The sequence below is a fragment of the Lithobates pipiens genome, unplaced genomic scaffold, assembly GCF_037356315.1.
Source record: "Lithobates pipiens isolate NorthernLeopardFrog02 unplaced genomic scaffold, aLitPip1_a1.2 Scaffold_22, whole genome shotgun sequence".
In the NCBI taxonomy this organism is placed as follows: domain Eukaryota; kingdom Metazoa; phylum Chordata; class Amphibia; order Anura; family Ranidae; genus Lithobates; species Lithobates pipiens.
Window position 1 is genome coordinate 111,946,730 of NW_027507784.1, and position 27,636 is coordinate 111,974,365.

The following is a 27,636-nucleotide window of genomic DNA, read 5'->3' on the forward strand; positions in this document are numbered from 1 at the left end:
GGGATACGAGTGCATAGCAGAGAAAAGAAAAGAAAGGAAAATGAAATGACAGTGGACAAGGAAAGTAACACTGACAATGGAGAAGGAAAATGATGTGACTATTCCATATTCTGGACAAGAATATGTATACTTTAACTAAAGACAAAGATTCCATTAGTGGACTTGGTTGTCAATGAAAGACAAAGACTATATTAGAACAGGTTGTTAAATGGTCTACATATATACTGTATATATTTACACTAATAACACCTGTTATGCATTTACCTTCCAGTCTGAGATTTGCAGTGCAAGACACTTGACCAAGAGAATTGCTTGCAGCAAAAGTGTAGGTGCCTTCATCTTCAGCATAGGCTTCTGCAATCTCAAGTTGATATGTGTCTTCAAACTGAGTCATTTTAAAGAAGCGAGATGGCTTGATCTCTTTGTCTTTGCTGTACCAGGAGACCTTCAAATCTGTGTTATGGGATAATAAGAGAGCATGTGGTTACCTTACAAAAGATATAAGACTTTAGCAAGTAATAATCGTATAATGCAATTCATAAGTAACTTGTAATACCTCCTCATGAATTGTGAAGTAATTTCATCACTCACCACATAATAAGGTTATAATTATATATATATAAGGTATTATTATTCTGTTACTAAATATTAAACAAACCTGTGCCAGAGACACGACACTGGAAGATTGCAGGCTGTCCTTCAGCAGTGATTGTATCCCGAAGAGGTGTAATGATCTCGGGAGGGTAAGCTGGTGCCTCTAGATCTGGGGACACTACTTCTGGAACTAAAATAAATGAGTCAAAATTATTTACAACACATATACTGTTAAGTCAAGTGTATACATCTTTGCATTTCTGATAACATGTAACAGATATTTTTTATCAAGCTTGATTTTATGATGTAAGAAACCACCACTATAATGCTATTTATGTCATTATAAGAACAGAACAAATAAAAAAGACCAAAGTCACATGCTGTTAAAAAAAAAAAAAGAGGTACTTCCTCAAGGCTCAGTATACCTTTTAGAGAAACTGCCTTAACCACTTTCAGACCGGACCATTTTGCTGGTAAATGACCAGAGGTCTTTTTACACTTTGGCACTGCGCTGCTTTAACTGGTAATTGCGCGGTCATGCAATGTTGTACCCAAACAAAATTTGCGTCCTTTTCTTCCCACAAATAGAGCTTTCTTTTGATGGTATTTGATTGCCTCTGCGATTTTTATTTTTTGCGATATAAACGTAAAAAGACCGCAAATTTTGAAAAAAAATGATATTTTCTACTTTTTGTTATTAGAAAAATCCAATAAACTCAATTTTAGTCATACATTTAGGACAAAATGTATTCAGCCACATGTCTTTGGTAAAAAAAAAGTCAATAATTGTATATTTATTGGTTTGCGCAAAAGTTGTCACATCTACAAACTAAGGTACGTTTTCTGGAATTTACGCAGCTTTTAGTTTACGACTGCCTATCTCATTTCTTGAGGTGCTAAAATGACAGGGCAGTACAAAACCCCCCCAAATGACCCCATTTTGGAAAGTAGACCCCCTAAGGAAATTGATAAGAGGCATGTTGAGCCCATTGAATATTTTATTTTTTTGCCTCAAGCGATTGAATAATGACAAAAAAAAAATTTTTTTTTTTTTTTTACACAAAGTTGTCACTAAATGATATATTGCTCACACATGCTATGGGCGTATGTGAAATGACACCCCAAAATAAATTCTGCTGCTTCTCCTGAGTACGGGGATACCACATATGTGGGACTTTTTGGGAGCCTAGCCGCGTACAGGGCCCCGAAAACCAAGCACCGCCTTCAGGCTTTCTAAGGGCGTCAATTTTTGATTTCACGCCTCACTACCTATTACAGTTTTGAAGGCCATAAAATGCCAAGATGGCACAAAACCCCCACAAATGACCCCATTTTAGAAAGTAGACACCCCAAGCTATTTGCTGAGAGGCATGTTGAGTCCATGGAATATTTTATATTTTGCCACAAGTTGCGGGAAAATTACAAACTTTTTTTTTTTTTTTTTTTTCACAAAGTTGTCACTAAATGATATATTGCTCATGCATGCCATGGGCATATGTGAAATGACACCCCAAAATAAATTCTGCTGCTTCTCCTGAGTACGGGGATACCACATATGTGGGACTTTTTGGGAGCCTAGCCGCGTACGGGGCCCCGAAAACCAAGCACCGCCTTCAGGCTTTCTAAGGGCGTAATTTTTTGAGTTCACTTCTCACTACCTATTACAGTTTTGAAGGCCATAAAATGCCAAGATGGCACAAAACCCCCACAAATGACCCCATTTTAGAAAGTAGACACCCCAAGCTATTTGCTGAGAGGCATGTTGAGTCCATGGAATATTTTATATTTTGCCACAAGTTGCGGGAAAATTACAAACTTTTTTTTTTTTCACAAAGTTGTCACTAAATGATATATTGCTCACGCATGCCATGGGCATATGTGAAATGACACCCCAAAATAAATTCTGCTGCTTCTCCTGAGTACGGGGATACCACATATGTGGGACTTTTTGGGAGCCTAGCCGCGTACGGGGCCCCAAAAACCAAGCACCGCCTTCAGGCTTTCTAAGGGCGTTACAGTTTTGAAGGCCATAAAATGCCAAGATGGCACAAACCCCCCCCCCCCAAATGACCCCATTTTAGAAAGTAGACACCCCTAAATTTAGGGGTACACTAGTGAGACTAGGTAATAAATGGCGGGTGCCCTGAAACTATAAAAAAATAACTAACCAACCAGCGTCACCTGTAACAGTTATATGGTGATCACTGGTGAAAGGGTTAACTAGGGGGCAATCAGGGGGCTTTATGCGGTAGTATATGGGGGTCCCTGGCGCTATAAAAAGCTGCGGCGAACCTAAATACCTACCTGCCTAACTAGCGTCACCTGTGACACTAATACAGCGATCAGAAAAACGATCGCTTATTAGGCTGGGTTCACACTGGAGCGATGCGGGAACGCCACGAATGCGCGGCGGGTTCCCGCATCGCATGCCTCCCGGCGGCAGTTCACACTGCCCTATGCGAACTGCTGGGAGTGTCAGTGAAATGTTAATGACACCCCCAGATCAGTTCGCATATCGCAGTGCGATCTGCAAACTTGGATCGCATGGTGTGAACACCCATGCGATCCGATTCTGCTGCGGACCAAAAAAAGGGTCCCGTGCGAGTTTGCGGCGGGTGCGACACGAATTCAGCCATACTATCTGTATAGCTGAACTCGAATCGCACAGAGATCGGATGTGATTTGCACTGCAGTGCGGTGCGAATCACATCCGTTCTCATAAACCGCTGCAATGTGAACCCAGCCTTAGTGACACTGGCGACGGGGGGTGATCACGGGGTTAAACCTTTATTGGGGGGGTTAGGGGGGTACCTTAGAACTAAAGGGGGCTAACCCTAACTGCCCTAACAGTTATTAGTCACAAATGACACCTGCCGGGTGATCAGGGGGTTAAACCTTTATTAGGTAATAAATGGCGGGTGCCCTGAAACTATAAAAAAATAACTAACCAACCAGCGTCACCTGTAACAGTTATATGGTGATCACTGGTGAAAGGGTTAACTAGGGGGCAATCAGGGGGCTTTATGCGGTAGTATATGGGGGTCCCTAGCGCTATAAAAAGCTGCGGCGAACCTAAATACCTACCTGCCTAACTAGCGTCACCTGTGACACTAATACGGCGATCAGAAAAATGATCGCTTATTAGGCTGGGTTCACACTGGAGCGATGCGGAAACGCCGCGAATCCGCGGCGGGTTCCCGCATCGCATGCCTCCCGGCGGCAGTTCACACTGCCCTATGCGAACTGCTGGGAGTGTCAGTGAAATGTTACTGACACCCCCAGATCAGTTCGCATATCGCAGTGCGATCTGCAAACTCGGATCGCATGGTGTGAACACCCATGCGATCCGATTCTGCTGCGGGCCAAAAAAAGGGTCCCGTGCGAATTTGCGGCGGGTGCGGCGGGTGTGGCGGGTGCGGCGGGTGCGGCGAATGGCTGAACTCGAATCGCACAGAGATCGGATGTGATTTGCACTGCAGTGCGGTGCGAATCACATTCGTTCTCATAAACCGCTGCAATGTGAACCCAGCCTTAGTGACACTGGCGACGGGGGGTGATCACGGGGTTAAACCTTTATTGGGGGGGTTAGGGGGGTACATTAGAACTAAAGGGGGCTAACCCTAACTGCCCTAACAGTTATTACAGTCACAAATGACACCAATGCAAAAAAAAAAAAAAAATGACATTGGTGTCACTGTGACTGGGGGGCAGGGGTAATTGGGGGGGTGATCGGGGGGTAAAGGGGGGGTGTGAGTGTGCCTGGCATGTTCTACTGTGTGTGGGATGTGTTGGTGCAACTCACTGATCCGCTCTCCTCCGTGTCGGAACGAAAAATACCGACACGGAGGAGAGAATACATCACTTCCTCTCCTGTGTTTACATTACAGGAGAGGAAGTGATGTCACCGGGGATTTCCATTCGTCGGGAGCGATCGCGAGGGGGTGGCCATGAATGAATGGCCGTCCCCTCGTCCGGGATCGCTCCCGAACGAAAACCGACCGCCGCAGGCACCGGGCGGGGGCCCGATCGGGCCCCCGACCCGCGGGAGGCAAAGGACGTACATATATGTGCTTATGCCTGCCCGTGCCATTCTGATGACGTACATCGGCGTGAGGCGGTCGGCAAGTGGTTAAGCAGACTTTGTTGAAATATACTCAAATGAAGATGCCTGTATTTTTGTCCCCCAAGCAGACTCACCAAAATACTTCATTGTTAACATCCTTACATTATGGATTCTGCAGGACACAGCAGCCATTGGCACTCACCTTTACCGATGCAGGAGCAAGAGTGCTTCCTTTTTCAAAAGCCAAGCATGCACAGTGAGTGCTCACTCTCCATCTCTCTCCAAAGCTGAGCTCAGCTGATGCTGGTATAGGCAGAGAGAACAAGCATTGTGCATATGCAACTTTTGAAACAACAAGCGCATTTGCTCCTCGGATGCTAGAAGGAAGTGTTCTGCAATTAACCTAGGATGTAAGGATATCAACAATGAAAGGCAGAAATGGCCTAGAGGTGTAGCATCTGCATCTAACTATGTTTTAACAAATTCATCGAACTCTATTTTAACAAACCCTCACAGTACATTTAAAAGTACGGGGGCCCTCGTTGTGCATCTTTCAGTTTCTGTAAAAGGTGAACTTTATAATCCATTACAACCAAACCACATTAACCAGGGTCTGACAGGAATGGCTTTATCTTAATTGAAGCCAAAATCTACAACAACTAGGATAAAAATACATACCAAAAATACAAACTGGTTAGTATATATTTTAATTTATAATTTTCAAATGTACCATACCTTCCACTGTAAGTGTTGCAGAGGTGGTGGCCATTCCAGAATCATTGCTGGCTTCACATGTGTACAGAGCAGCATCCTCAGGGAAAGCCTCAATGAGCAATAGTGTATATTCTTGCCCGTCATGAAGGAACTTGCACTTAAAACCAGGAGACAGCTTTGTTGAATCTTTGAACCAAGCGACGGTTGGTTGTGGCTTACCAGACACTACGGTGCAGAAGCGAGCTGGTTTACCAGATTCCACTTGCACATCCTCCAGCTTTTGTATTATAACAGGAGGTTCTGGAGCTGTTAACAAGAGAAAATCTCCATTAATGGGTCAGAAAGTGTATCATTAAGTGAACAACTGACACTACTATTATTGTCTTAAGTGATTTATTTAGCAAAGTTGAATGTTTCTCCATTGACCTTAATATTTATTCTTAGGAACCATACCTTTCAATAGCCTAACAAAATGTTTTATTTTGCTTATAAAAACTAAGGTGAATATTCATTTTTAAGATACATTAATTACTCACCATTCACATACAGTGTTACAGAGCTCCTATTTCTTCCAGCCAAGAAAGTGTATTCTCCACTGTCACTAATCCTGGTTTCGGTGATGCTTATGCGATGCACTCGTCTTTCCACAATGTACTCATACCGTTCTTCAACATGGAAGTTGATATCGATGCCATCCTTTAACCAGCGGCCATCTACATCATCCTCATTGACCTCAAACTCTACCACGGCTCTCTGTCTCTCAACAGCCTGAAAACAATAACATTTAACTAAATATAAAAAGCATTCTAAAAAATTTGTTACAGCTTTGCAATTGCTAGAAAATGTGACTTTTAACATTAAAGTATTATCTTGTGTCATGTGGACAAAGCACTGTTTGTTTTTTTTAGGTAATATAATATTGATAAATGCCTATAAAAGCAATTACCTGAACTTCTCTGCGAGTGGATGTGATGCGGACATCACGGCCTTCAACGTGTAAGCTGGCTGTGGACATGTTTCCACCAGCAACCACAGAGTACTGCCCAGCGTCAGACATGCGAGCAGAGGGAATCACAAGACGGTGAACATATCTTTCACTCTGAATCTTCACCCTGAATATAAAAAATAAATAAAAATTAAATTTTACTGCACCGACCCTGTTAAAAAGTAATTGTTTTATTACCACAGAATGGTTATGAAATGTGGAAAGAAAGCAGATACCTGTCAGTAATCTGAAGTTCTTGGCCATCTTTCATCCACTGAACAAGCAAGTCAGGTTCAGAAATTTCACACTCAAAAGTTGCTCTCTTCTTTTCAAGAACTTTAATTTCCTTAATTGGTTTCCTGAATTCAATATGACGAGCTAGTGAGCAACAGAGAAGAAGAATTCGTTTTCAAAATAGTTGATGTTTGTGGGTAAAGTGAAACAAGATCATAGATGGTTAGTCATTTGTTTTGCTTATTAGTTTATTAATATTAATCATAAAAGTTTTGCATTTGTAAAAATAGCATACCTTCAACATATAAGGTAGCTTTAGAGACTGCATTTCCGGCAACAAAGCTGTATTCTGCAGCATCACCAAAGTGAACATTTCTAATAGTAAGAGAATGAGAATATTGTTTGGCTTTTATTTGGCAGCGGTCTGTAGATTTGATTTCAACACCATTCTTCAACCATTTATAAGTGATGCCTTCATGGTTTACAGTCACTTCAAAGGTAATGGTATCTTTTTCTTCAGCATTGATGTCTTTCAACATGGATGTAATCAGAATAGCTGTAAAAGTCAAGTATAGATTTTGTTTTAGCATCAAATATCATTAATTAAATTCAAATAACACTTCTGGGTTTACATTAAGGTGTCCGTTTATGAAGCAGTATATATTTATATATATACACACACACTATATATATATATATATATATATATATATATATATATATACACATAAATATGACAGTGGGGCATCGTTACTGTCTTGGGGGGTCTGAACGAGGTATAAAGAAGTTAATAATCTTCCTCTTTCCTCTTCAGATCCTCCGGGATGCTCTCTTCACTCCCCGATTCTCCACCTCTGAGCTGGTGAATTGGGAAGGGTGAATTCTGACACAAATCGCCAGTGAAGTACTGAGATCCCAGCTTCATAAAATGGCCATTTCTGCATCATTCAATGAGGATTCTCAGTGTGTGGAGATCATTGGTGGAAGAATATGTTCAAACTTGTTCTCCCCCATTATCTCTGTTTCATAAACCGTTTATGGACTGTTATCAGTGGCAATCCTCGGGATCACTGCTGTTCACTGCTTCATAAATGGACACCTAAGCCAGGTACACACTACAGTTGCACAAAAAAACTGATAGCTCTGGTTGGAGTAGCTGTACTAACAATGCAAGGTTAGTCCAGCGATCTCCCCCACTGAGCTGTTGTGTTCTGACAGGGGGACAGCCCCCACCAGAACACTTCGATCAGCACTCTCTGCTATTGGCTGAGAACGCTGATCAGGAGTCGGTTGGATGCTGGTTTTCTGAACGGCCAATTTCTGTCGGACAGACTGACATACACACGGGCCGAATCTTGGCTGTTTTTTTTTTAACCAGCTGTTGTCTCCTGACATTTGGCCCGTGTGTATGGGGCGTTAGTGTAAACGCTAAAAGCATGAGCTAACCAGTTTTCATTAACCCACTCTCTTTAAGCAGCCAAACTGGTTAGGCATTCATATTAAAGTTAAACTCCAGTCACATACAAACACCATTTAATCCAGTAATGCATTCTCTAAAATAAAATTTATTTTATTGCCCAGCTGGTTTACAATCTTGCTATATTGCTGTCTGCAGCAGCACCTACATCACAGGACTGGCTGAACAGAATTACAAATACTTTAATAGGTAAAGCAATTTGTGCACTGCATATGCATTCAACTGTATGTCTATTTGTTTACCTGAAGTTTAGCTTTAAAAAAAACATTTTTTTATCACTTTGTGACCTCTATTGTTTGATAAAACAGTTTTGCAGTTTGCCTTTATCTGAGAATGCTAGTTAGCTGTATTTGACTTCTATACTTTTAAGTAGGACCCAGACCATGCATGCTCTAAATGAAAAGTGGCATAATTCTTTATCTTTATATATGCTCCTGGCCAGTGACTCAGACAATGAAAAGCATCAGTATGACTTCTAGGGACTAGCATTTTCAAAAGAAGCCCCAGCAATGACAGCCTACATCATTTTTTCATGGCTAGTGCACTAAAATTCTGTTTCATTCACAAACAACAAATGCAATAAATAATGATAATGGTACTAACAAATGTTTAATAGTATCATTATGGCCATTAGAATACATTTTAGTATTTAGTTCCTTGAAAGGATATTGTGAAATTGTATAAGAATGTAACTAAAATGGACATTAGTTTCCTTTCAAATCATACATACGTTTCACAGTAAGAGTTGCGCTGACTTTGTCATTTCCACAAACAAAGGTATACTCAGCAGAATCTTCACTACTTGTATTCATGATGATCAATTGATGAAGTTTACCCTGAACCACAATCTTAAACTTCTCACTCATTTCAATTTCAACTCCATTCTTCAGCCATATGGATGGTACATTGAAATGAGACACCTCACACTGGAATGAGGCTGTTTTGGTTTCAGGGACTTCAATGTTCTTCATAGTCTTTGTAATATGTAATGCTGAAGAAGAAAAATAAAATGGATCAATTTAACATGGCAGAAAGTTCTAGAAGTCAATTTCACTTACACAGAATATTTGAGACTGCCATACAAGGGCACTATTTCTGCAGCAAAAGGCAGCACAGAAAGGGTATCAACTAATTACAAGACCTTTATCTCCAAACACATGGAACATTTGGCTTTTTAAAGGTATGTGTTACTAAATATAGCATATTAGAGAAATTGTGACAGAATATCATAACTAAAATGTGCTTACTCTCTACAAAAAGTTTAGCTTTGCATTCCAGCTGTCCGACCACTGCAGTGTATTCTCCTGCATCTTCAGCAGTTACGTTCTGGAAAACGAGTTTGTGGACTTTACGGTCTGATACAATCTGATGCTTATCACTTGGTTTCAGCTCCACATTCTTGAAAAGCCATTTCACTGGCACAGTGTCATGGGAAACACTGAGTTCAAATGTAGCTGGTGTATTTTCTAGAGCTGTCACATCCTTGGGTTTTTTAATGATTTTAACAGCTGGAAAATAAAATATAAAGCTTAATTATGGCATGCACTAACAATTATTTTTTGAGTCTTTTACATGGCATAATCATGCAGACAAATGGGCTGAATTAAGTTCATCAGACTTTGCTGTTCTATTCGTAAAAATGATCTCAAATTTTAAAAATAATTTCAAGAAGTATGGAATCTCCTGTTTGATTGTAACCTTTTCAATATAATAATCTGAAAAAAATTCACTCTCCTCAGCATCAATTAGATAATGGTGGCATCCCTTCTGGTTGCATTCCTTATACAAATTGGGGGACTGGAACACAACCGATATGTTTTGGTTTACAGTCATTCAACACACCCTATTAAGTAGCAGGTGGTATCTGGAACTGCAAATCCCTTTTCAGAAGATGAGAAAGACCTAACAAACAGGAGATTTATATTTTTCAGGACACCCCCTTGAACTTCAGTGACTTACTTTCAACATGAAGTCTTGCATTTGCTCCAATTTTGCCAAGCTTGAAGCTGTAAACGGACTCGTCTGGAACAACACAATTTTTGACTCTTAAAGTGTGCACTGTTCCATTAACTGTGATTTCATACTTGTTATTGGATTCCAGTTCAATTCCATTTTTAATCCACTGGGCACCCTTAACATCAGGGTGAGTAAGTTCCACACTAAATATAGCATCTTGTGTCTCTGTCACAGTCTGGTTTTTAAGTGTCTTCTTGATTTTGACAGCTAGAATATATAATACAATAGTAATTTATAAAATGAACATCAAATGCAAAGATTTTCACTGCAAATGTTCTAATCATTGAAATCCATAAAATTGTCTCATCCTACTGTTATCTTCTTCCCTTAACATATATAATTTACATATTGAGACTATATTAATTATATTATGTGCACCATATTGCTAGGGCCACATTTTAAATCAAATGCTTTTCTAGGTGCACCCTATGGCCTTATTTGTTCAGTCAGCCACTTCAAAGTACCATGTATACTATGTATGCATGTATTTTACATGTTATAAATGTATACAAAGTTAATGGAAATGTATAGCCTATTATGACCTATTTTTTATGCCTACTTATTATGCGCAGGACAAACAGAAATAGGTAATTTATTAATTAATTTATTGATGTATTTAAGTTTTTATTTTTAAAAGGGTACATATGATAGTTCACATGTTCACATGTTTACCAGGCAAATTTTTATTCTTGCCAGCCACGTAATGTGTATATGCTTCCAGATCATTGATCAAGCTGTTGCCAACAGCCCTCTGCCACTACTTCTGATCCGGAGCATATCGGACAGACTCCTGTCATGGGAGCCAATCACCGCAGTCACATGATATTGAAACGTTTTCACCTCCGAGGTAATAAATCCCACTGGTTGTAAGGGGTTAATGAAAAAACCTAATGTTTACAGAGCTTAATGCTTGATGATAAGATTACACACACAGCTAAATGAGTCAGTGGCGTAAGTTTCCCACCTCTCTTCTTACTAGATTTTGCTCTGTACAAAATAATAATACAATGAAAAAAGGGACAGTGACTGCTCTGACCCCTGTTTAGAAAACCCACAATGCCTCGGCTACCTTGTTGATCCTGCCAGTAGCATATGCTTCACTCAAAGATTAAGCCGTGCGTGTTTAAGTACCCGCGGCTGGTACAGTGAAACTGTGATTGGATCATTAATTCAGTTTGATAGCTGTTTTCCTATGGGTGTGGCCTGTATTCATTTATTTGCAACATAATAAAGTGTTTAAAAAATATGAACTTAGTTCTTATCACAATAGACAAGTTTTATCCTATTTGTTTTAATATGTTTGTATATGCTTTGCTTTGTTAAATGCATGACACTACTTTATACCTTTTTACTTTTCTATTTTCTGTTTTATTTTGTTTTGAATTTTAAAAGTGAAAAAAGGAATTCAAAAAAATATATGAACTTGGAAAAAATAAATACAACTAAGCTAATCAATACTTACCAAATAATCTAATTAACTTTTCCTGAAAACTCACATGGGAATGAAATCATAAAAATAATAAAACAATGGATAATTAACATACTTACCCTCAACCTTCAACTTTGCAGAAGTCTTTGAGGTTGCTACTTGGTATGTGTATTCGCCTATATCTTCAAGCTTGCTAATAGGAATTACAAGCTGTCTTTTTCTGCCTATAGATTCACTTTTGATGCTGTCAGTGAAACTTATTGGCTTTCCTTCTCTCAGCCATTGTCCTTTAGAGTCTGGGTTAGCCACCTCACACTCAAAAACAGCTTTCTGAGATTCAGCTACTGTGAGATCCACTAATGGCTTGCTTATAGCGCCACCTAAAGAAGCAATAAGGAAGAGAAATAAGTTAAACATCAACTCTGAAGTGAATGTATACACTGCGTTGGCCTATAGTTCTAGAATTCTGTCAATACCTGAAACAGTAAGTTTCCCACTAGTTTGCTGTTCTCCAGCAAAGAAGGTATATTGGCCTTCTTCATCCTTCATCATGTCTGTAATTGTCAGAGTGTATATCTTGCCCTTAGACACAATCTTGTATTTAGGGCTTGGTTTGAGTTCTTCATTTTTGAAAAGCCACAAGGCATCAATTCCAGAATGGGACAGTTCAACTTCCAGGGTGACATTTTGTGTCTCTGTGCATGTTTGGTCGCTCAGTCCTCTGATAATGGTAATTTCTTAACGAAAATAAAGAGCAGTGTTAATGTATTACTTACAGACTGGAAAATTGGAAACAAGCAAGTAGGACGCTTTCTATTAAAAAAGCAGAAAATGTGAAATTCTGGAATTTATTCTAACAAAATAAGTACTTAGTGTCATTAAGCATGATGTAAGGAAATACAGTATTTGCATGCTGAATAGAAACCTGACAGTTTGTACTGAAAAAAAAATTTTTTTGTAATGAATGGTAACTATGGGTAACATTTGTTTGCCATGCTATAACCACTTGCCACCAAATCACAAACCTGTACATCATTTGGCTTCAAATGGTTGTACTGGAGTGAAGCCTGCAGCTGGAGGCATCACCCCGGCACTGTTTGTTGGAGCTGATGGTCTGCTTTCTTGTGATAACAATCAATGCGGCTAATCAGTCGCTCGACTGTTATTACAAGCAGTGGGATGGGACAGCCCCCCTTCCGCTGCTCGCCTGGGTTCTCCCATTCCACCGGGAGGCCCGAGACACCAGCCAACACATCTGCCAGTTACCCAGAGATCTGAACAAAGCGGAAATCGACTTCGATCAGGTCTCAGATGTAGTAACCCGGAAGCACCATCATGATATCACCTTTTACTGGCACCCTAAAGGCACCGGTTTTCAAAAATCAAAAGTATTCAAAAAGGCAGATTTTGGCATTTTGAATACTTCCAAGAACAGAGGAGGGGTTTGGGTTCTTATAGACCCCAGATCTCTCCATAAAGATCTCTCCATAGCTGTTACTGCCTATTCCTGTCACAAGGGATGTTTACATTCCTTCTGACAGCAATAAAAGTGATCAAATATAAAAAATGTAAAGGGCCCCATACGTAAGTCGCGCCCACAAATATAAACAGTGTTCAAACCACACATGTGAGGTATCGCCATGATTGTTAGAACAAGAGCAATAATTCTTGTGCAAGACCTCCTCTGTAACACTAAACAGGTAACCGTTAAAAATGTTTACAGCGTCACCTATGGAGATTTTTAAGTTCCCCAGTTTGTCACCATTCCACGAGTGTGAACAATTTTAAAGCATGACATCTTAGGTATCTATTTACTATGCATAACATAATCTTTCTATAAGATTACACATTCTATAAAAAAATTGGGCTAACTTTACTGTTTTTTTTTTCTTTTATTCATTAAAGTGTATTTTTTTCTAAAAAGTTGCACAAATACAGTGTGACATAAAATATTTCAACGACCACCATTTTATTCTCTGGGGTCTCTGTTAAAAAAAAAAAAATATATATATATATATATATATATATATATATATATATATATATATATATATATATATATATATATATAATGTTTGGGGGTTCTAAGTAATTTGCTAGCACAAAATACTGATTTCAACTTGTATGCAACAATTCGCAGAAAAAGACATGGTCGGTCTTCAAGTGGTTAAATACTCGCTTAGTAGGAGTCTAATTTTATGAAGTTGAAATGTGTATGGGATTTCCAGTAAATCTTGAATAGATATAAATTATTTATTATTTTACTTGTCCACAAAAAGACTTACTTTCCACAGTAAGGTTGCAGCTAGTTTCTACTTTTCCAATTATAAGTTTGACTTGTCCTTCATCAGAAGCATGGACTCTTGAGAATACAAGTCGTTGCTTGGCTCCTTTGGCAATAACTTGAACACGATCATCAGGTTTGACTGGAAGATCATTTATAGACCATTTAGAGGAGGTCATATCAGGAACTGAAACTTTACATTCAAGTACAGCCTTTGTTCCTTCTATGGCATGAACATCTTTCAGAGGGATGACAATCTCAACACCTTTAAAGGGAAAGACAACAGTTAGTAGAAGAAGGTATAACATAGTAATATTTCCTTTGGACTTTTACACTTACTGTAAACAGACAGCCGCCCAGATGTGGAAAGATCAAGACCTGGGACTGTGAAAGTATATTTTCCAACATCATCAGCAGTAGCATCTTCAATAAGTAACATGTGAGACTGTTTGTCAATTACAATATGGATGCGATCACTAGGTTTGATCTCCTCTCCATCTTTAAGCCAGACGCCTTCTGCATTTTCAAGGGACAGTTTGACCTCAAGTTGAGCAATGTCACCTTCGCATACTTTCTGGTCTGAAAGTCCTTGCAGAATTGATATAGGACGAGCTATGAATAAGAAAAAAGGACCATTAGAACTAGTTGGCATCTATGGCAATAAAAAGTACTTAAATCTGTAACACAAACTACTTACGTTTCACTTTGAGCTGTGCAGCGGTCTTCTTCCCAGCAACCACAAAGCTATATTCTCCTTGATCTTCCTTTGTAACATCTTTAACAGTAAGAACATGGCGCCCTCTGCGGGAGGTAATCACATATTTGCTGTTGGACTTTATCTCAGTATCACCATGATACCATTTACCCTCTGTGTCTTCAAGAGAAACAATGCATTCCAGTTCTCCGGTTAGTGTTTCTGAAACTTCAATGTCCTCAAGCTCTTTAGTAAACTCAACAGGGGTACCTGCAGTACAAGGACACATAATCAATTTTATGGCTTAAAAGCATCCTATGTTATCAATTTATTTAAGCAGCTTAGGTAGATTAAAATAATGGTTTCTCTTACCTTCAACTATAAGTTTGGCAGTTGTTCTCACCGATTCATCTTCTTTAAGGACACAGCTATAATCCTCATTATCTGACATATCAATTGTAAGCACAGAAAGGAAGTGGGCCTTCCTGTCAGAATGCATTCTATACTTATCACCAGAGTGAATCTCCACGCCATTCTTGTACCATTTCACTTTTATAAATGGCTCTGATGTTTCACACTCAAAGGTGGCCACAGTGTCTTTTTCTTTTGCCGTCAGATCTTGCAATTCTTGTGTGAATGTTATCAACTGTTTACCTTCAGGTAGAAAAAAGATGTCATACCACAGATCAGACCCCAAACTCTAATGTTAATAATATAATTAACACTTAGATAAATCTTACCTTGTACTAGCAAGAATGCATGGCTTGAGGTTTCTCCAGCTACATTGATGGCCTTCACCATGATGCTTGCAGAGTCTTCAGCCACAACATCCCTAATGACTAGTTCACAGACATTATCTTCTGGCCAGTACCAGTAGATACGATCAGACCTTTCAACTTTGACACCATTTTTAAACCACTGGCATTCTGGGTCTGGTTTTCCCACAACTCGAACACGAAAATGAGCTTCTGCACCTTGGGCAACGGTTTGACTTTGAATTCTCTCAAAAATCTTGGGTGCTTCCATACTTGGGGAAAGCTCAATTCTGTCTGGTTTGAAAGTTGGAATAGTGATTTTGCCTTCAGCTTCAAGGGCTTTCTTTTCTTCCTCAGTAAGTTCTTTAGTAAAATGAAGAAGGTCATCTTTTGTCTTTTTAAGCAGGTCTTCATATGCTTCATCTTTTCTGCGAGATTTCTGTTCAACTGCGGTAATAGCTTCATAGTACCCTTCTTCGGTTCTACGCTTAAATTTACTGCGCAGTTCTTCTGATTCTTCAGATATCTTATCATGGGTAACTCTTTCAGCCCTTTTAAGTTTTACAAATTCTTTTGCCCCTGGTTCAGTCACTTTTTTAACTTCAAATGGAAGTTTTCCTGCCTCAGTTGCAGGAGCAGCAACTTTTGGCTCATGTGTTCGCCTAAGAACTGATCTGAAATCTTCTTTCTGTTGAATTTCTAGTTTCACAGCATGTTCAGTAAAACCTTCAGGGTTTTCAGCTGTGACCTTCACCTCCCCAGAATCATAGGATTTACAGTCAACAATTTCAATGTAGTATATGCCATCATAGCGGAGTCTGAATCTTTTGCTTTTACGGATTAACTGTCCATTAAGGTACCAGTTTACTTTTGGTTGAGGGTATCCAGTAACACGGCAACGGAAACGTGCAATTTCTCCTTCATATACTCTTGCGGGTTCAGGGAACAAAACTATTTCTGGTTTTTGTTTTTCCTTTACATCTTCTGTGACTCCTGCAAGTGCACCTTCATGGGCTAGCCTTTCCAGCTCTTCAATTCTCTGCATACCTCGCCTGCCTTCTGGCAACTGAGACTCTTCAACAAGACTCTTCTCATCTTTTACAATTAAAGTTGCAGAGGTGTGGTCTGTTCCATATTTGTTAGTTGCCCTACATGTAATAACACCACTGTCTCTAGGGTAGGCTACCTCAAAATCAAGACTACAGTATCCAAATTCATTCACCATACGAAGCCTGTTGGCAGCCGCCAATGGCTTCCCATCATGGAGCCATTCAACAACCATAGTTGGGTCTCCAATTGGTGTAAGACGGCATTCAAAGTGTGATGGTCCAAAACGTTTTAGCCTTACTGAAGTCAGCTTTTTCTTAAAGAATGGTTTCTGTTGCTTTTCTTTGTCATATAGATCTCCTTCTTCCCACTGTTCTTGGCCATAACGTAGATGAAGTGGCTCTAGCTCTGGTGCTGCAATCTCCTTAGCTTTGTAGGTGCCTTTAGGAATGATTAGCTTTCTTTCAGGTTCAGGTTCAGCAAATTCAACTTCTACATTGACTTTGCATCTAGTAGTGTCACGTCCAGCTTTGTTAATAGCAGTGGCAGTATACCATGCAGAATCCCGTGCGACTGTAGATTCAATCTTAAGTGCTGCTTGTCCTTTAGCTCCTTCAATTCTGTAACGAATAAAAGAGAGTTCATGTTGTACGAATCATTCAGTTGTGTTCTCTATATTATAAAGGCCAATTTATATTATATTGCTCAATAAAGCATATGATTTTTGTACTTACTTTATATTAGGAAATTTGTGAGGAGCAACAATGTCACTGTTTTTCAGCCACACAATATCTGGGTTGGGGTTACCAACAGCTTTTACTGACATTTCCAGTTTGGAGCCTTCTTTTACACTCATATTCTTCAGTTTCTCCACAAACTGTGGTCTCTGCAAGTGTTCCTTTGCTGCAGAGAAAAATAAATTTTGCATTAAACTTTAGCAATCTCTTTAGTATAAACTGAAGGTCATTTACAGTTCAGAAATAATCTTACCATCTACAGTCAATGTCATGGAGACTGAAGTTTTTCCAGCTCTGTTTTGAGCAATGACTGTCCATTCTCCAGAATCGGTTGGCATTGCTGGAACTACAATAAGGGATTGAGTTCCATCTTCCTTTATAACAATTTTATGTGTATAGTCGTTGATTATTTGCTGACCTAAAAAGTCAAAGCAAAATAATTAGTACATATATTGCAGCATTTCTTTCAATACCTCCTCCATTATATACAGAATATATTTTTCTTTATCATACATCATGGGACACAGAGCAACCATAATAATGACTATATGGGTTATACGCCACCTACTGGTGGATGGACACTGGCAGATAGTCAAACGGGAAGACCACCCCTATATAACCCCTCCTACACAGGAAGGACCTCAGTTTTTTTGCCAGTGTCTGTAAGGGGGAATGATCACTGATGTGATACATGTTCTCTTGGAGCATACTTGGAGGTCTGAACGGTTCTATTTAGAATCATGGACTTCATTCGAATCCATTTGGAAAAGCTATCAGCCCCATTAGAAGCAGAGAAGGTTGCTTGAGGTTTGCCTGTAATGCAGCCTTACGGCACTGGACCCTGCTTAATGGAACCCTGTGCAGTGTTTGTTCTGACCAAGGTGCTTTCCTGCAGGGTGCTATACAAGTCCAGGGGAGTGGACCCCACATTAAGGGGTACCCAGTCCCTGAAGGTCTTTTTTGGCAAAGCTCATCATGATGGGTGAAGATTGGACTCCTGTTATGTTCAGAGTCCTGCAGCGGGAATGGTAAGTCCTACATTTTTGCAGTTTCTCTTTTTAAAAGACGAAAAAAAAGATCTGACTGTCTGTTCTCTCAGTGGCCACTGGAAACAGTGTGCTGTTTAATCATGCTGTGTACTTCTTAGTTATGTGGGCTGCTGTTTCTCCCCCAGCCACTAGAAGGAAATGGAAGGGCGACCATGTTAAAAGAGCAATGTGGTTGACAGCTTCCGCATGGCCTCTTGAGACATAACACCAGCCCATGGATGCTAGTGAAGTGTGAGTACTTACTATGGGAGAAATATGTGGCCAGACAAGTCATGATTATATACTGCATACTTATTGCTTAATTCGGGGGGCCTGTACAACTGTAAGTCGATACACCCCTAGCAGTGCACTTTAAAGTGTTGGGTCCCCAAAATACTGTGCATTTGGCATAAAAATAGTATGGGGCCTGGTGCAGTTGAACAGGTGCGTACTTGCAAATTTCAGAATAAAGTGCATTTGTACTGCAGGAGCTTACTTTTAGGCTGAAGCAGGAAAAGGCTACATGACATGCACATGTGCTAAACTAGTAAAAACTAGTATGGGGCTAAGTGCAGTTGGACAGGTGCAGCATAGTATACATGCATGCAAACTTGTTGCCTAAACGCACACGTTTTGCATACATGTTGCATGCATGCATGCATACATACATACATACATACATACATGTGGCATAAGCACATGTTTGGAAGACCATGGGCATTGGTGCAGTACTCCAGAATAGCATGTTTTGGGGTCCCTTTTCACACTTGTGATTTGAAAATTGTGCATTTTTGTGACAACTTTAATGTGATTTTGTAGCAATGGGAAGCAGTGTCTGTGTAATCTTGAGGTGTATGGACCTCAAGTCATGCCAAGGTCTGACCGAAGTGGCTCAGGGGCTACTTTGAGGTTGCTGCGACTTGAAGTTGCACAGATGTGAAGGGTACTTATTGGAAATCATGAGGTTTGACTGGTCAGGGACCTTGCAGTCCCAAGCAGGGTAGGTCACAAAGGTATGGAAAAGGCCTTAGGTTGTTGAATCAGCAGAAAAAATCACTATCAGCAAAAAGAATCACTAGAAAAAAAAAGCCTTTGGAAATTTGTTTGCAATAACTCCATCAGTATCACCAGCAAAGCAGCTTCATTATTATCCCATTAAAGAAGAAGAGAATGTGTGCTGCATTTCGAGATTTCATAATTGGCCACTTCACGAATGTTAATTCTCCATTACGAATGTTACGAATCACTCCAGTATCGTTTTTTTAGAACTGACGGTTGGCTTTCTTATGATAACAATCAATGTGGCTAAGCAGCTGCTCAATTGTTATCACAAGCAGTGGGAGGGTACTACCCCTCCTCCTGCCGGGAGACCTAACTTCCACTAGCTGGCCGGAGAACCGAACAATGCCGCAATCGGCTTTGATTGGGTCTCTGATCTAGTACTCTGGAAGCGATGTGATGACATCACTTCCAGTTTAATGAAGCCTTAAAGACACCAGATTAAAAAAAATTACAGTATTCAAAACAGCCAAACTTGGTGTTTTGAATGCTATTAAGTACAAAGGAGGGATTTGGGGTCTTATAGCCCCCCGATCTGTCCATAAAAAGTACATGTTACTGACTATTACTGTCACAAGGGATGTTTACAGTTGATCAAAAGTGATCAACATTTTTGTATTAAAGGGACATTGTAAAAAAAATAAGGAAAAAAATGCTTTTAAAACGCCACATCCCTCTGTGCTCACACACTGAAGCGAACGCATACATAAGTCATGCCCACAAATGTAAACAGTGTTCAAACCACACATGTGAGGTCTTGCCTCAATTATTAGAGCGAGAGCAATAATTCTAGTACTAGACCTTCTCTGTAAACTGGTAACTGTTAAAATATTTGAAAATGTTGCCTATGGAGATCTTTAAATACCGTTGTTTGTTGCCATTCCACGAGCGTGCTCAATTTGAAACCATGACATGTTAGGTATCTATTTACTTGCCATAACATCATCTTTCCCATTGTACCAAAAAATTGGGCTAACTTTACTGTTTTTTTTTTTTTAATTCATGAAAGTATATTTAAAAGACCACTGCACAAATACAGTGTGACATTAATTATTGCAATGATTGCCATTTCATTCTCCAGGGTCTCTGCTAAAATATATGTATATATATATATATATATATATATATATATATATATATATAGCTATATATATATCTATATATATCTATCTATCTATATCTATATATATATATATATATATATATATATATATATATATATATATATATATATATATATACATATATATATATATATATATATATACATATATATATATATATATATATATATATATATATATATATATATATATATATATATATATATATATATATATATATATATATATATACATATACATATATATATATATACATATACATATATATATATATATATATATATATATATATATATATATATATATATATATATATATATATATATATATATATATATATATATAGACAGATAGATAGATAGATAGATATATATAGATATATATATAATGTTTGGGGGTTCTAAGTAATTAGAGTAATTAAGTAAAAAAATACTGATTTTTAATTGTAAGCAATAAGTGTCAGAAAAAGGCTTAGGCATGAATGGGTAAAATTCTTAAATGTTGACTTTGTCATAATTCCAGGATATATTATTTACCATTGTGGAACCAAAATGTTTCTGGCATTGGTCTTCCAACAACTTTCAGGTCAAATCTTGCAGTTTGTCCTTCAGCACATTTGAAGGAGGCAGGTTTCATCACAAAGACTGGCTTATATAATCTCTCCAACTGGGACTCATCAGTTTCATCCAATCGGCGAGCAGGTGAACGTGCAGGAGAGCGTCCAGGGGAGCGGCTTGGTGAACGTGGAGATACAGACCTATTCAATGTAAGTGTTAGAAATCGATATTTATTCATCTGTATTATACCTAAACTAGGACTATTGTTTGTGCAAGTAATACAGTGGTATGGATAGCCATTCTTCAGACAGAGGTCAGAATAAATGAATTAGTATTAATCATCAGGTATACACCATCTCACAACTGCAGCAAAAGGTACTTTACACAACAGTAATTTAGGTCAAGGTCCTCCTAATTATACAAGTCAACGAAAATAACAAAAAACTATCATCTAGTTCAGGGGAGATCAAGTGTGGCCCCTGACATCACCAAGTCATTTTCATTGAGTGTAATGTACAGAAAGCTGTCAGAGACTTCAGACATGTGACAGGGGATGATAGAAACAGTAGACATGCTATAAGGTTGTTGGAGACTGGGTACATGCTTCAGGAGACTGTTAGAGACACATTGGGGGTTATTTACTAAAGGAAAATCCACTTTGCACTGCAAGTGCACTTGAAAGTGTGCTGAAAGTGCACTTGGAAGTAAAATCGCTGTAGATCCGAGGGGGACATGCAAGGAAAATAAAAAACTGCATTTTAGCTTGCACATGATTGGATGATAAAATCAGCAGAATTTCCCCTCATTTCAGATCTATCCCTTAGATTTAGAGCGACTGCACTTCCAAGTGCACTTGCAGTGCAAAGTGGATTCGCCTTTCGTAAATAACCCCCATTGCATAATTATGCCACATTTGATATTTTTCTTGGCAAGATGAATTATAAAACATGTGAGGGAAAAAATGAAAAGGGATGGAAGGCACAGAAAAAAATAAGAGTGTGAAACAATAAAAACAAATCATTTAACTACAAGAAGCCAGTCTTAAAAGGAATAATTTTCTTGAGTAAGTATCTAAGAAGGGAAAACATACTAATGTTAATAATAACTAATGTTTGCAGGGTGCTCAAGTGTCACAAAATAACGTGTCAAAAAATAATTGGCAAATGTTGGCTACCGGGATCTTGTTATACTTCACACATGAGAAAGAATTAAGTCAGGCAACTTTGTAAAAATACATGATGTGTCCATGATAAGCTATGGGATTGGTTTATTATATGAACACTTTGTTCACTTTGCAGAGGAATTTTCAATTTGTAAGGGATTTTTTTCCTTAGCTTAGTGAATGAGATGAAGCTCTGCTGACTTCCATCATCCAATCATGTGCAAACAAATATACTGTTTATTTTTATTTTCCTTGCACATGATTGAGTATTCTTTGCAAAGTGAATTTTCACCTTATTCACTAAGCTGAAGAAAAATTATTTCCCTGCAAAGTGGAAATTTTCTCACAAAGTGAACAGACTGTTTTCCTTTAGACCCCTTTCACACAGGGGCGTTTTTCAGGCACTTTAGCGTTAAAAAAAGCGCTTAAAAGAAGCCTCATCTGCAGTCCCAATTTGAAAGCCCAAGTGCTTTAAGAGCCCTTTCACAATGGCAGCGCCCGAAAAATGCTCGTAAAGCACCGCTTAAACTAGCAGCGCTTTACCAGCGTTTTTTGAGCGTTATTGGGGCACTTTTAATCCCTGCTAGTGGCCAAATAAAGGGTTAAAAGCGCCCACAAAACGCTGCTGCTAATAGCGCTTTTCAGGCGTTTTACAGGCGCTTTCCATTGATTTCAATAGGAAGGGGCACTTTAGTAGCGTTGTATTCACCGATCCAAAAGCGCTGCAAAGAAGCTGCTTGCAGGACTTTTTTTACACCCTGCCAGCGCAGCGCCTCAGTGTGAAAGCACTCGGGCTTTTACATTGGGATTGCAGTTGCGGCTTCTTTCAAGCGCTTTACAGGAGCTTTTTTTAACGCTAAAGCACCTGAAAAATGCCCGAAAAACACCCCAGTGTGAAAGAGGTCTTAGTAAATCAATCCCTGTGTATTATTAAAAAAATCTAAAGACTATGGCCCCTTTCAGATGCGCATTCAGAACAGATCTGCCTGCCAGACTTTTAGGTGGACCTGGTCAGAAGGTTTATGCATTACTATAACCAGGCAGATGTAAACGGAATTATTGGTGTGCATTCTTTTTATACAGACCTTAGAACGTATAAAAGGAAAATGTTGTAGTGTAATAGTTCTATGTAGATATATCTATTATGCATAATAATTCTGCTACCTTAGAATACAATCTTTCAGCATTCCATAACAATTCTATAGGTTAATTGTGAATATTATTTACCGTATTCTTTTAACACCCTCTGGAGCTGGCATGTATGGTGAAACTCCAGTTGGTGCAGCAGGCTCAACATACAGTTTTCCTGAGCATATGGCATTCCCTTTAACATTGCTGGACAAAGCAGTGTAAATACCCTCATCTTCGGTAGACAAAACAGAGATGCGCAGACTAGCCCTGCCATCTTGCAATGTTTCCATCTGGTAGTGGTCTCCATGCTTAATGCGTTTCCCGTCTTTGTACCATGTAATCTGCAAAAATTACATTACACAATATTCTCAGTAAATCTGTGACATACACAATATCATTTTCAAGAGATGTTTTTGTAGAACAGCTATAATGAAATCTCTTCATTTGAAAGTGAAGTCTGATTAATCTACATACATTTTAATTGCCATAAATGACAGGCTATCTGATGTATTTGATAGAGGCAATAATCTGAAAATGTTTGTTGCCACTAAAGTTTACAGAATAAGATAAAGCAGTTGTGCAATCAGATTTAAGGGGAACAAGTGTTTTATTGACATTTTTAGAAGTACTAGATATTATTTTAATGTAAATAATTGTATCAATGTGTTAGTAGTTCAAACACCTTATTTCTATTTATAATCTGTAAGTGTACATGTACAAGGGGTTAGCGCTATTTGCTCCTTACATACTGTATATAAATGCTTCTTTCTGGTTGTGCCTTGTTTTCTTTTTGGTTGTGCCTTGTGATTCTTTTATCTCATTGTACATCTACCAGATCGCTAAAACAATAGAGCCTATTCAGCTCTGGAAGATTTGCCCCCTAATGACAAGGCCATTTTTTGCGAATCGGCACTGCGTCATTTTAACTGACAATTGCATGGGCGTGTGACTTTCCCCACAAATAGAGCTTTCTTTTGGTGGTAATTGATCACTTCTGCAAATTTCTTTCTAGGTTTAGGCCAATATATATACTTCTGCATATTTTTGGTAAAAAAAAAACGCAATAAGTGTATATTGATTGTTTTGTGCAAAAGTTATAGCGTCTACAAAATAGGGGCTATATTTATGGCATTTTTATTATTCTTTTTTTTTTACTAGTAATGGCAGTGATCTGCGATTTTTATCGGGACTGCGACATTGTGGGGGACAGATAGGACACCTTTGACATGTTTTTAGGACCATTGACATTTATACAGCGATTAGTGCTATAAAAATGCAGTGATTACTGTATAAATGACACTGACAGGGAAGGGGTTAACAGTAGGGGCAATCAAGGGGTTAATTGTGTGTCCTAGGTAGTGATTTGAACTGTTGGGGGATGGGACTGCCTGGGTGAGGAAGCCAATCGTTGTTCATACTTAGTATCATGACTGTCGGGTATGCGCATCGGCTCCGGTGGCGTGCATTGGGCACCCCCTAGTGGTCTGAAAGCGAGCCAACATATAGCTTCAACGGTTCGCCAAGGGGAGCCAACCTGCCACAGTATAACTGCGGCTGGTCGGGAAGGGATTAAACACATACAGTTCTTAATGCATCCTATGCATTAAGGTAAAAAAAAAACTTTTGTGTGTAGCAGCCTCCCCAGCACCCCCCTAAACACTTACCTTAGCCCCATCTCTCTCCAGCGATGTCCATGAATGTCTAAGCCATCCGGGACACTCCTCCTGATTGGCTGAGACAAAGCTCCTGCAACTGTCAATCAAAGTCAGTCATCCAATCAGGGGAGAGGGGGGTGGGGCTGGGTCAGGGCTCCGTGTCTGCATGGACACATGGATATGAGACTTGGCCCCATTGCCCCCATAGGAAGCTGCTGACTGTGAGGGCACTCAATAGAAGGGAGGGGCAAGGAGCAGAAAAGAGGGACCCGAGAAGAGGAGGATCCGTGCTGCTCTGTGCAAAACCAACTGCACAGAGAAGGTAAGTATAACATGTTTGTTATTTTTATTCTTTTAAAACAAGACTTTACAGTCTCTTTAAAGACTCGTGAACCACAGCCAAATTTGTTATATACAATAGAAGAAGGTCATGGTTCCATAGCATCTTTTTGTATAGTACAGTATAGTGAACAAGGGTCCTCATTCTAGGTCCACAAGTGTGCTACTGACAGAATTACCAGATGAAACCAAAGGAAAGGCATATGAAAAATGAAAATGATTGGTATTTGCTGTCTACCAGGGCGAAATGTTTTGTTTTATACGACTGGCACCTTTAGGTTGGGGAAAGGCTGAAAATTGAACTGTCCTTAGTTGGGATCAATGAAAAAGACATTGTATATGTGAATGAAAATATTGCCTTTTGTTTACCTTTGGCAATGGGTATCCAGACATTTTACAGTGGAACGTGACTCCCATTCCTTCAAGAATCTGGTAACTCTTAAGTTTTATGTCAAATCCTGACTCAATTATTTCAGATTCCGGAACATCAACAATCATTTCCTCCCCATCTTCTTCGAGTAATTCCTCAAAGGTAATTCTAATGATTCTGTATTCGATTTCTTTGATGAGTTTCTCTTCAAATGCAGTCAGCTGATATTCCTACAAAAAGTCATGGATATCAAATAAGCACACTGTATAAATGATGCTTAAATATAGCTACAATTTTAGTAAAACTACAAAATTATTTGTAGCCTATTAATATTTGCCCCTAATTACCCCCCCATAAGATAAGCGAAAGTGGTGCATGTTTTCCAGTTGACATGTTATTTACCTCATGAATTGAAGTCTTCACTAAAATAGTATCCTTGGCCATCTTCTTTCTGATAAGGGCTTGTTCCTTCTCATATTCCTTATCATACTCTGACCGAAATAAAATTGGAGCGGCTTCAGCTACTTTGGGTTCAGGTACAAATGGAGTTGGCTCTTCGTGCATCCTCATGTAATTGTCATATTCAGCTGTTCATAGAAAAAAATATTCAAATATAATCCATATCAGTTAGCCATTATTACAAATCATTTTATGTTTGCTGAGTTAGTTATCTAAATGTTTGTTTACCTTCCTCCAAAAGACTCGTGGTCTCAGTAGCTTCTCCGTATTTATTTCGGATAACAATGCTGTAATCTCCAGCATCATCAGCAAAAGTCATAGAAATCTCAAGTTTGCATTCTCCGGTATCCTTGTTATAAGACACCTTATATCTGGAAAGAAAAAATACAGATAGATTATCGGTCACACAGATGTCAGTTTATAATACACCAAAGTATTTCAAAGCAAATGCTGTATATTAAAACAGTAAATGTAGCAAACTGCAATGCTAAAGAAATTAAGCTATTCATGAAAAAATATATATATATTTTTACGATCTATTCAATCTCTCTAGATGAATCTGTGAATTCGATATTTGATGTGCAATATCTACTTTAAGGGATGTCAATAAGGGAGTATAGCCAGCCATCTCATACCAGGTGTGGTCCCCATAGGATCAGCAGGGGACCTGGCTTCAGCTGTAAGTGCTGTATGGTGTAATACTCTAAAGGCACAGGGCGAACAGGGCTCATTTAGGCTCCTTCTCTGCAGCTGTCAGACTTCCAAGGGCATATGTTCCTAGAGTACTGGATTATGCATGATAGCTCAAGAATTTTGTACATTGAGCACACTGCAGGACACTGCAGTATTCCCATAGCTAGGTATGCTATGTGGCTCAGGCTGCTGCTCATCAGCCTTTCCCTATTCTTTTGCACCTGTTCTATGGAGAGCACTCTGCAGGGACCTTTCTTGCTGCTCTGAGTTAGTCTTTCATGAATGGATTACCCGGGTCCCTTCTTTGCCACCATCTGCCATCTCTATGCAGAAAGTTCCATTCTGCATAACTAAGGCATTAGCTCAGGGAGGGGTCTAATGTTATAAATAAGTGGGGTTCTTGTTAATTTTGTGTTATTAAGGAACACACATTTCATGTTACATTTTTCAAATTAGGGCAACTTTATTTCCAATCCATGTTTTGTGTCACCTTATTACTAATTTTACATTATTTATACTGTTAAAATTCTGCAGCTGAAATCAGTACCTGATAATTTGTTTAATTGATTACATAGTACTGCTTATCACGCATTTGTACAGCTACTTTCACTATTACCAGGGCTGGAACAAGGGGTAGGCAAGACAGGCAGCTGTCCAGGGTGTAGTGATAGAAAGGGGGTGCCCCCTCACTCAGCACTTTAGATCTGCTGGTACACCGTACCATGCCCACTTTCCACCCCATACACCCACAGCTGACACGAAAAACTCACTGTGTATGTGAGATTGCCTTCTAACTGCTAGAAAGCTACATTCAGGTCTTTGAATGTAGTGGGGTTTCTTCATGTTCTCGCGTAATTGAGTTGAGCTCGCACATGCAGTCCATACTCTATGCCAACCACAGGCAGCCAGAGCAAAAGGGGCAGAGAATGGATGCAGGGCGGTACACCCATTCTGTGTCATGCATTAGCAGTGGATGAAGGGGACACAGTTCCACATCCTTGCCCTGGGCACTGGCGAACCTGTCCTGGTA

At 39.1% G+C, this 27,636-nt stretch overlaps 1 protein-coding gene across 1 annotated transcript in view; it reads right to left on the reverse strand.

The window, feature by feature from the left end:
* TTN (titin) overlaps window positions 1–27,636 on the reverse strand; it is a 337,354-nt gene that overhangs the window by 252,411 nt on the left and 57,307 nt on the right. The window contains exons 17-40 of the mRNA XM_077448105.1: window positions 26,142–26,284; window positions 25,857–26,041; window positions 25,454–25,684; window positions 23,187–23,431; window positions 20,777–20,997; window positions 17,283–17,447; window positions 17,027–17,195; window positions 15,231–16,912; window positions 14,863–15,144; window positions 14,494–14,760; window positions 14,136–14,408; window positions 13,798–14,061; window positions 11,989–12,249; window positions 11,632–11,892; window positions 10,027–10,290; window positions 9,315–9,575; window positions 8,798–9,058; window positions 6,886–7,146; window positions 6,593–6,734; window positions 6,318–6,483; window positions 5,908–6,139; window positions 5,393–5,677; window positions 659–784; window positions 265–453 (exon numbers count right to left, since the gene is read on the reverse strand). Of these exons, the coding sequence (XP_077304231.1) occupies window positions 265–453; window positions 659–784; window positions 5,393–5,677; window positions 5,908–6,139; window positions 6,318–6,483; window positions 6,593–6,734; window positions 6,886–7,146; window positions 8,798–9,058; window positions 9,315–9,575; window positions 10,027–10,290; window positions 11,632–11,892; window positions 11,989–12,249; window positions 13,798–14,061; window positions 14,136–14,408; window positions 14,494–14,760; window positions 14,863–15,144; window positions 15,231–16,912; window positions 17,027–17,195; window positions 17,283–17,447; window positions 20,777–20,997; window positions 23,187–23,431; window positions 25,454–25,684; window positions 25,857–26,041; window positions 26,142–26,284 (6,836 nt within the window). The remainder of the gene's footprint in view (window positions 1–264; window positions 454–658; window positions 785–5,392; window positions 5,678–5,907; window positions 6,140–6,317; window positions 6,484–6,592; window positions 6,735–6,885; window positions 7,147–8,797; window positions 9,059–9,314; window positions 9,576–10,026; window positions 10,291–11,631; window positions 11,893–11,988; window positions 12,250–13,797; window positions 14,062–14,135; window positions 14,409–14,493; window positions 14,761–14,862; window positions 15,145–15,230; window positions 16,913–17,026; window positions 17,196–17,282; window positions 17,448–20,776; window positions 20,998–23,186; window positions 23,432–25,453; window positions 25,685–25,856; window positions 26,042–26,141; window positions 26,285–27,636) is intronic.